This window comes from Plecotus auritus, assembly GCF_963455305.1.
Source record: "Plecotus auritus genome assembly, chromosome: 3".
Lineage (NCBI taxonomy): Eukaryota > Metazoa > Chordata > Mammalia > Chiroptera > Vespertilionidae > Plecotus > Plecotus auritus.
This window is the reverse complement of record NC_137772.1, coordinates 216607255-216617450: the sequence shown is the minus strand read 5'-3', so window position 1 is coordinate 216617450 and position 10196 is coordinate 216607255. Positions and strand designations below refer to the sequence as shown.

The 10196-nt window shown below is 47.2% G+C and overlaps 1 protein-coding gene across 1 annotated transcript; it reads right to left on the bottom strand.

The window, feature by feature from the left end:
- Positions 1 to 8344: 8344 nt before the first annotated feature.
- On the bottom strand, positions 8345 to 9951 carry ASCL4 (achaete-scute family bHLH transcription factor 4). Its single transcript, XM_080660778.1, has one exon. It carries the CDS (start codon positions 9502 to 9504, stop codon positions 9013 to 9015), a length of 492 nt encoding a protein of 163 aa, XP_080516904.1. The 5' UTR covers positions 9505 to 9951; the 3' UTR covers positions 8345 to 9012.
- Between the last annotated feature and the right edge of the window lie 245 nt (positions 9952 to 10196).

Sequence of the window (10196 nt, the reverse complement as noted above, 5' to 3'; positions counted from 1 at the left end):
GTTAATGACAGCGAGTAACCCAACATGAAAAGGCCGCTGACAGGTTTTCACAAAAGGACGCAGCTAAATAGCTACGAAAGGATTAAAAACCAATCTCACCACCCAGACAGCCTGGGCATCAAACACACACATAACTCAGCGATAATAATCAAAGAGCTGGAAATAGTTCTATGGTTTCATGGACCAATAAAGAAAATATAAAGCAACTTTAGGCCCTCTGCCCTCTCCCAGCAGCCTGTCGGTCCGCCTGATGGGATGAAAGGGTTGGCAATGGCTGATAGGGCCCAGGGGTAGAGCCTGCCTTTTTAGCGATCACTCTGCAGGGAAGGATTCCATCCCTCAGCCACATTTCCATCAAAAGTCATTCCCAGCGTGACATGTGGGCTTGTTACCCATTTCTGCAGATGACAATGATAACTTTGGGAGCTTTGAAGAAAACCTTTGTCTAGACAGAAACAGCTCAGAACGCTTTTGAAAATGCACCATCTGACACATCTTGGTTGGCGTGCTTATAGCTGAGTAATGCTGACTCATCCTGTGAAATGCCTTTCCAGCCTGATAGGACTTTGCTCTCCAATTCAATTTAAGGCTTAAAGTACCTGGAGTCGGGAGAGTGACGGTTCAGCTCAATGGTCCAGGGTTCAAGTTATGCTACTGACAGATCAGAAACTGCTGACCATAGGAGCAGACTGGATCCAGATGAATGAAGAATGCTTCAGTTCCACTCTCCTCCAAGCACTGTTCTTTCCTAGGTTTTCCTGTTCTTCCCTTGCCCCCAGAAATTTCACAAAGGGAAGAAAATAAGGTACTATTTTCTTTCTCTCCAGCCCTTAATTCTTACTCTGCACTGGTTGCTCTGTTGAAGTTTTTCTATATGAGAAGAGTATTTTTTTTCTTTTTTAGTCTCAGAAGCCACAGACAAAAGGAAATAAATTATTGATCATCTATTACTTGCTGCCAGACTCTTGGGCAAGGTGTATTGCATATGTTACCACTAGAGGCCTGGTGCATGAAATTCGTGCATGGGGGGGAGGCGGTGTGTGTCCCTCAGCCCAGCCTGCACCCTCTCCAATCTGGGACATCCCTCTCACAATCCAGGACTGCTGGCTCCCAACTGCTTGCCTCCCTGCCTGCCTGATTGCCCCTAACCGCTTCCGTCTGCCAACTTGATCACCCCCTGACCACTCCCCTGCCAGCCTGATCGACACCTAACTGCTCCCCTGCCAGCCTGGTCGCCCCTAACTGTCCTCCCCTGCAGGCCTGGTCACCCTGAACTGCCCTCCCCTGCCAGCCATCTTGTGTCTCACATGGGGGCAGCCATCTTTGACCACAGGGGGTGGCCATTTTGTGTGTTGGAATGATGGTCAGTTTGCATATTACCTCTTTATTATATAGGATTATCTCATAATGAACACTAGAACTTTCCAGAGTTAGCTATTGTCATGAAACTATTCTATCTAATAAAGAATAATATGCAAATTGACCATCACTCCAAGACACAAGATGGCCACCCCCATGTGGTCAAAGATGGCTGCACTCATGTGGACACAAGATGGCCTGCAGGGGAGGGCAGTTGTGGCCAGTTAGGGGTGACCAGGCCAGCAGAGGAGGGCAGATGGGGAAGACCAGGCCAACAAGGAAGGGCAGTTGTGGGGAGGGGGACCCAGGCCTGCAGGGGAGGACAGTTGTGGGCGATAAGGCAAGCAGGGAGGGCAGTTAGGGGTGACCAGGTCAGCAGAGGAGGGCAGTTGGGGGAGACCAGGTCAGCAGGGGAGGACAGTTGTGGGGGACCAGGCCTGCAGGGGAGGACAGTTGTGGGGGACCCAGGCCTGCAGGGAGGGCAGTTAGGGGTAACTTGGCCAGCAGAGGAGGGCAGTTGAGGGAGACCAGGCCAGCAGGGGAGGGCAGATGGGGAAGACCAGGACAGCAGGGGAGGGCAGTTGGGGGGGTACCAGGCCTGCAGGGGAGGACAGTTGGGGGGGCCAGGCCTGCAGGGGAGGGCATTAGGGGTGACCAGGCCAGCAGGGGAGGGAAGTTAGGGGCAATTGGGCCGACAGGGGAGCAGTTAGGCATTGATCAGGCTGGCAGGGGAGTGGTTAGGGGGTGATCAGGCTGGCAGGCAGAAGTGGTTAGGGGCAATCAGGCAGAGGCAGGCGAGCGGTTGGGAGCCAGCAGTCCTGGATTGTGAGAGGGATGTCCAGCTGCCCGGCGGGTGGTCGGACATCCCTCAAGGGGTCCCAGATTGGAGAGGGTGCAGGCTGGGCTAAGGGACACACCCGCCCCATGCACGAATTTTGTGCACCGGGCCTCTAGTAAAATATAAATGAGTCAAATTTAAAATTGTGTCATCACAAAGGAGACTTGTGCCAACTTTTTAACCAAGTCATTAAAAACTGTTAACTCAATACTTTTGAAACCAGACATTACCTAAGGGACAATACTAAACCCATAGAGTCATACTTTTCATACAACCCTCTTCTCATTTCCTTCCTTCATCCATTTTTTAATCAGTTTGTTTTTTGTAGTTCTTTAAAAAAATTTTTTTTTCAATTACAGGTGAAAAGGGTGAAGGGATTGAGAAGTACAGATTGGTAGTTACAAAAGAGTCATGAGAATATAAGAAGTACAGCATAGGGAATAGAGTCATAATATTGTAATAACTGTGTATGTATGTATGTATGTACTAACCTGGCAAGGTGGGTACTGGCAATATCACGGGAACACTTTGTAAAGTATATGATTATCTGACCATTATGCCATACACCTGAAACCTTACCTCTTCACCTTACCTCTGCTTTCTCATCCCACCCCTATTATGCTCTGACAAATGTCTCTAGTAATATTTTTGTTTTTCAGAGAGGGAGGGAGAGGGAGAGAGAGATAGAAACATAAATGATGAAAGAGAATCATTGATCAGCTGCCTCCTGCACGCCCCTCACTGGGGATCAAGCCCACAACCCAGGCATGTGCCCTTGACTGGAATCAAACCCGGGACCCTTCATTCTGTAGGCTGACTCTCTATCCACTGAGCCAAACCAGCTAGGGCTCTAGTGATTTTTAATGGCTAAATCCAATGGATTCCTGTATGCTGTCACCTATGACACCATAGGATATTGTCAATCACTCCCTCCCTCCTTATAAAATGACATCTACACTCAATTGCCATGATCTCATACCAGCCAGGTTCTCCTCTAACTTCTTCATCCTCTTCAAAGACATTTCTTCTGCACTCCTTCCGTGTAGGCCCACCTCAGCTTTCTTCTCTTGTTCTCATCAGCATTCTCCCTGGGAGACCTCACCTGTTCCTATTCCTCTGTATGTGTGGCTCTCAAGTCTACAGCTGTTCTTGACTTCCCTCCTGACCTCAACATCAGTATTTCCAACTGTTTATGGCCTGGAATAGTAACCTGTCAGTATTTCAAACCCAGCCCCTCCAAAATAAGACTTGTACCTTTTTTAATCTGCTTCTCTTCCTGTGCTCCCCGTTTCATTGGATGGGGACTTAGTAGAGGTGTCTTTAACTTATCCCTCTCCCTCTTCACTCCTCCCCATCCTCTGAGTTACCAAGACCTGTCAGTGCTACTCCCACCTGGCCTCCCAGTCCCTCTCCTCCTTCCCATTCCCACTGCCATGCTGCAGGTTAGGCTCTCACTTCCTCTCTTCATTATTGCGATATCCCATGGGCCTGCTGCTTCCTGCCACTAGAGATCCTCAGCCACAATGCGAAACGATTCACCGGTTCACCCTCTTTCCAAACAAACAAAAAGTCATTTTTTCAACAGTTCCCCATTGTCTAAAAAATAAAGTTCACAATTTCGTTTTTTAACCTGGCTTCCAGTGCCTTCTAGAACCTTGTCTTAGCCATCCTATTACTCAGCGTCTCTCTAATCACAGTTCCTGCCTTTGAGACATCTCTGTTCCCCTTGGACCATCTGCCTGTAATTCTCATTCTGTTTTCACCCACCGATGCCACAACCCCAAAAGCTTTTCCTCCTAGTTCTCTACTCATTTAAAGACGCTCTGTATCCTCATACCATTTTTCATTTAGGACACCAGTTATACCACTTATACCTTTTTTCCTCATGTTGAGGCAAAAAGGGTGCATTTTTCCTTTAGATTGTAAGATACTTTTTTAAAAACAACTTTTTTTTTATTGATTTCAGAGAAGAAGGGAGAGAGAGAAATATCAACGAAGAGAGAATTATTGATCGGCTGCCTCCTGCACGTCCCACACTGGCGATAAAGCTCACAACCAGGGGCATGTACCCTGACTAGGAATTGAACTGTGACCTTCTGGTTCATAGGTTGATGCTCAACCACTGAGCCACGCTGGCTGGGCAAGATTGTAAGATTCTTTAAATTCTATTAGACAAAAATTATGAAGCTTGTTTTTGAAAAAGAGAAAAATAGGCATTATAACAGCAACTAGAACTCAGAAAGAAGCAGCTGCAGCCCTGGGACTGGATCTTTCTAGTGGGAGAGAGGCTGCTGCTGTACCATGTGCAGGAGGCAGGTATGTGGGCATTTGTCGCCCCTGGTCTAGGACTCTGCGCATGTCAGATGAAGGGCATTTTCTAGCTGGAAGGCCTAAAAGATGATGCAATCTAATATTTGCGTGTCCTAGCACAGGGAACTGAGAGCACAGAAGTTAGGGATTCATCTCAGGTCATCAGGTCAGTGAGTGGCAGAGTAGGACCAAGCCCTAAGCCAGGGCACACACTGCCACACCCCAACACTGCCTCTCATTCTTTGCACACGCGGGTGGGGGTGGGGTGTCACAGCTACTAGGTTTATGAACCACAGGGAATACTGTAAAAACAATTTATAGTCATTGGATATGTCTGGACTGAGTGGCCAAAAAACCAGGGAAGACCTTGAAGGCCATATAAATGTTTCTCCTTTCATGAGTGCATCATTTCCATAAAACTCCCCTCTACGGCTTCTACGTAGCTTGCTGGCAATTGATTTTGTCCATGTCCGGTATTTTCACTGTAGCATCTTTGCCGTAGATATCTGTCACAAGCATTCTCACTGCAAACACTTTCACCACCTAAGGAATTGACCATAAGGCAATTTTGCCATAAAAAGGATAAAATCATGGAAAATAAAAGAGGGACCTTAACAAGGACATAACCTTTTTTAAAGTTTATTGAGAAATACAAAATATTTGAATACATTAAAAATGTGTGTAGATTCATGGTAATACTGTGCAGATAACTGATTTTACTTTGTGGATTGTACCTAAGCACTTGTCTTTATTCTTTGGGAAATGTGGGTTCAACTCTGCACCCTCACAGAGGGCCCTCAGTGTCTCTCCTCCCAATGTCATGGGTTTCAAAATAAGAAACCAAAGGAAGAAGGAGAAGGCGGAGGAGGAGAAGGAGGAAGAGGAGGAGGGGGAGGAGGAGGAAGAAGAGGAGGAGGAGAAAAGAAAAGAAAGAAGAGGAGGAGAAGGAGAAGAAGAAACGAACTCTTGGGGCAAATCATCTTCATCTATTTTAAGACCATCACCACCACCCTATCTGCTTATCACCATTATGAGGCCTAGGTAAGATCTGTTTGTTTTTTGTTCATCCTCACCAGAGGATATTTTCTCCATTACTTTTCAGAGAGAGTGGGAAGGGGAGAGAGAGAGAGAAAGAGAGAAACATCGATGTGAGAGAGCACATCTTCATCCTCTGGTTGCTTCCTGCGTGAGCAGATGCTCTAACCACTGAGCACGCTGGCCAGGACAAGATTTAGATGTAATATAAAAATGGGGGTAACTGGGAAAACTTGTCAATGAAGAAATGAAACCAAACTTACAGCTAGCTTAAGTACATTCCGTCCACTGAACATAGATGATTTGTCAATGAGGAAATGAAACCAAACAAACAAAAACCCAAACGGTCAACCAGTTACTTTATCTTTTATGCAGCAAGATTGCCTTATGATAAATTAGTGATGTGGGCGAAAACGTTTGCAGCAAAAGTGATTGTGTCAAGGGTACTGTGGTGAAAGTACCTAGAACCCATTTTCTTCCTTTTGAGAATCAAATGGTTCTATGGTTAATGAAGCATTCACTCACAGGAAAAGGGGAGATTGAACATTTTAAAAGGTCTCGTTCCTGGAATGGTGCTCCTCCTGTAAGCCATCAGGAAGGTTCCAGAAAAACTGCCTGATTTTGTTTTTTCTCTAAAAATAGGTATATAATTGAGCTGGGATTTTACTTTTTTCAAAAGGTTTCTCAAAATTATTGCCTTATTCTCAGTAGGCTTCAAACAAAACCGCATTAGAAGTCTCTCAAGGCATTTTATCCAAAATAAAGTTCTCTTTTAAAACTGACCTTCCTTCTCTTTACAAGTCATTTATCTCAGCAAAGGATATTTATTCACAGACTTTATACAACTGTTTTAACGAAGTAAAGAAAAAGTATTTCTTTTTCCCTGCCGTGAAAAAACAATCACATAGTCTGTGTAAACAAAATATACTTTTTTATTATTATTCCTACTTTTAAAGTTTTTATTTATTAATTTGAGAGAGAGAGAAGCATTGATTTGTTGTTCCACTTATTTATGCATTCATTGGTTGATTGTCTGTGCCCAGACTGGGGATCAAACCTGCAAACTTGGCGTATCAGGACGATGCTCTAACCAACTGAGCTACCCGACCAGGTTATTATTCCTACTTTGGAAAAGAGAGTAGAATAAAGGAATGGACATTGTGATTACTGTCCCACTAAGACCCCTAAAAAAGTCTCTCAAGGTTTTAACAACTTGGTTTATTAGCATTTCCTCCAACTCACCTAGGAAGGCAGCATGAATGTTTTCCCTTTTCTTTTTTCCTAATTAGTAAATATATCTCAGTTAGGCTTGCTTCACTGAAGCCCCATCCTATATAATAAAGAGCTAATATGCTAATTAGACTTAACAGCTGAATGTCCAGAGGGACGAAGCCGGGGCTGTGAGGGCTGAAGCAAGAATGACCTTCCTGAAGGACCAGTGGGCGGGGGGGGGGGGGGGGGGGGGAGGCCAGGGCCAGCTCCTAAGGAGCAGCAAGCTAGCTTCTGGTTGAATGTGCTCACCTCCCCCCACCCCACCCCCACCCCTGCTTAGCCAGAAGCCAGGCTCATGGCAGGCAGACATCCCCCAAGGGTCCTGGGCTGCAAAAGGGCACAGGCCGAGCTGAGGGACACAACCCGTGCCCAGTGCATGAATTTCGTGCACCGGGCCTCCAGTGTAGAATAACAACCTGCCTGAAGGCTAACGTGGATATGGTATGGGAGTGTGTGAGATCAGAGAAAACGGCTCTTATATCCTGCTCCTTCAAACTCAAGAGCTCCACCCCTGTTCTTAGGAAAAAAGAAAGCTTGGTTGTGAATCATTGCACAGCATTTATCTATCTGTGCAGCCGAAAACAACAGAATACCATTATACTCATCTTTATAAATATTAGTAATTATACTTTCTAACATGGATTCAGCATTCCACGGGCCAAGTAACATTAGCTGAGAGCAAGGGAAGGCATGATAAGGGACACGGCAAGCTGGGCGTTGGGGTCAGACAGAGGTAGGACTGGACCTCAGCTCCACTAATGGCAGCAACACTGGTCTGGGCCAGGCAGGCAGTCTCCTTGAGCTGCTTTTTTTAACCACAAAATAGGAGTAATACCCACCTCAGAGATGTATGCAAGTTAAATACAACCAAATGTAAAAAAACACACAGCCTCATTCCTGGCATGTGAAAGATGGTCACTGGCTATTAGCTTCCCTCAGCTGACACATCTGTAGAAGGGGGGTAACACAACCTCCCTAATGAAGCCAGAGTGGGGGTCAACTGGAACAATTCCCCGAACTGGCTCACCCTTGTCAGTTTCCTCTCCTTGTTTATTTCCTAGCCCGGTTCCCCACCCCCATACCAAAGCTACATATGAGGAAAGGGCAATTCAGCATATTAGAAAAGAACCGAGAGAGGAAGTTTATCTTATGCCAGTTTTTTTTTTTTTTTTTTTTTTACTTATCTATGGTTTTATAATTGTTTCTCAGAGAAAAAAAAAATGACCAGAATTAAGTATTTTTAAGAGACTAGGAACAAGCCGGAGTCACTAGATAATTGGGAGCCCTCGTGGTGATGCAAGTGAGAATGGACCCACCCCAGTCCATCCCGTTCAACCATCTAAGCATTCACTTTAAACAAACAAAGTCACATTGTCACTTCAATTTAACCAACAGCTGAATAAGAACAAGAGCGATGCAAAGAAAAGGAAAAAGACAAGTGAGAGGAAAAGTAAGTTTTCACACAAATCTGAGTTCTCTTCCAAAAAGATCATTGACACTAACATGTTATCTGCTGAATCCTATGGAGTTTCCAAAATAGCCACTTTTTTGATGAAGCGGGAAGTATCACGTACACACCGCCTTCTCTAGCGCCGCGGTTCACCTATTCCGTCAACAGCACAGACGGGCCCCGCAGCGCCGCTGGCCACCGCGTTCTCGGGTGTCAGCTCCCAGTCACCCTCACCCGAGCAAGGCACGGCGCCGCCGCCGAATGTAATTCCTAAGGGAAGGAATGCAGGAAAACCTTCCTCTCGTCTTAAGAACTGTCCTTTATTTATTTATTTTTGGCAAGTTCTTCTTTGGTTAAGGTTGGATTTATTGCAATATTTACGTACATGATTGACCCACACCGATGACGGAGGGAAATTCCCACTGTTACTGCCCTTTGGGTTTCCAGAACGAGGTGCTCCGAATCTGGTACCGTTTGCATGTGAGAAGTACAGAAATTTCCTCAAGCAAGCAGCTTTACGTTGGAGGCACAAAGCCAATAAAAGGGGGAGGAAGAAATCCAACCAGAATGTCAGAATATCTTTTTCCCTTTAAAGCACTAATTGCTTTTTTCTAAGATTTTTTTTTTTTTTTTTCCTGGAGGAGAAACCAGATTAAAAACGCAACCACCTTCGGAGAGAACCTTAGACCAGACGGCAAAGGCGCGCGGTGCAGCGGGCGCCAGGGTCCAGGCGGGGGTCCCGGGCTCGCTAGCTGCCCCCTTCCTCGGGCTCGCTGCAGGGCGAAGGCGCGGACGAGGCCTTGGACTCGCCGTCGCTGTTGCATTCAGACCTGCGCGGGGGGCCGGCCGGGCCCTCCTGCCCCCGCGCGTGGCGCTCCAGCAGCTCCTGGAGGTGCTTGATGTAGCCGATGGCGGCGCGGAGCGTCTCCACCTTGCTCAGGCGCTTGCCCGCCAGCTCCCGGGGCAGGTGGTCTCGGAGGCGCGCGTAGCCCTCGTTCACGCAGCGCACCCGCTGCCGCTCGCGCTCGTTGCGCTTGCGGAGGAAGGCGGGCTCGAAGGCGCCGTCCAGCGGCAGGGGCAGGTAGGGCCGTCTCGGGGCGCAGCACGCGGCGTCCAGATGCAAGGAGACCCTGAAGGGGTCCCTCAGAGGGAGGCGGGGCAGGGTCTCGGGCACGCTCAGGGGCCCCGGGTGGAGGGGGTACGGCAAGGTCAGCAGTCCGGCCGATTTACGTTTCTCCATCACTCGCCAAAAAGCCAACAAACAGATCAACCAAGAAGTTAATGTCTCGGCAGAAAATGAGGCTGCAAATCTTCAAAGCGGAGAGGATGGTCCATTCAGACTGCCTGGCACAGAAGGTCTGTTTGGGGAGAAGTTTCTGAGTCCCGAAGCTCAGTTCCAGAACAGGCTGCAGGGAAACTTTGCATGATTCCGTAGTCAGTGCACCCCTCAATCTCTTTATAAAGTTGCAGACGGAGGTGCCAGGCAAAGATTTAGGACCCCTAATCCACACTTCAAACCTCGTCTTCCTCTCTGATCTTCTTCTTTCAAAAAGATAACAAAAGGGGTTCCTCTGCTCGGTCCCCCAGCCTGGAAATGTGAGCGCACACCAAACAGAGTAATCTTCCGAAGCCACCTGAGGTTTGCAATTACTGTAATCCACTGAGCTGGGTCTTCAAGAGCCTAGGAATCCTCGAGGATTCAGAAGGGCTCCTCCCAGGAACCAACAGGCCTCCTGGCGGCGGAGCGAAACTTTACCGGAGGCTTTCTCCTTGAAAATCAAAACTTGAACTGCCCTTTGTGGTTTCCGGCGTCCAGGGCTAATGGAAAGGGCTTTTAGACTGTTTGCAAACTTGCACTTGCTCTTTCATTTTGGGGAAGGTGGAGAGAAGACCTCATCAAAAGAAAGACTGCTCCCTTGTGGTTATAAAATG

Bases quoted from the DNA above. Each gene is read 5' to 3' on its own strand.
- ASCL4 (XM_080660778.1), bottom strand. From the start codon at position 9,504: ATGGAGAAACGTAAATCGGCCGGACTGCTGACCTTGCCGTACCCCCTC.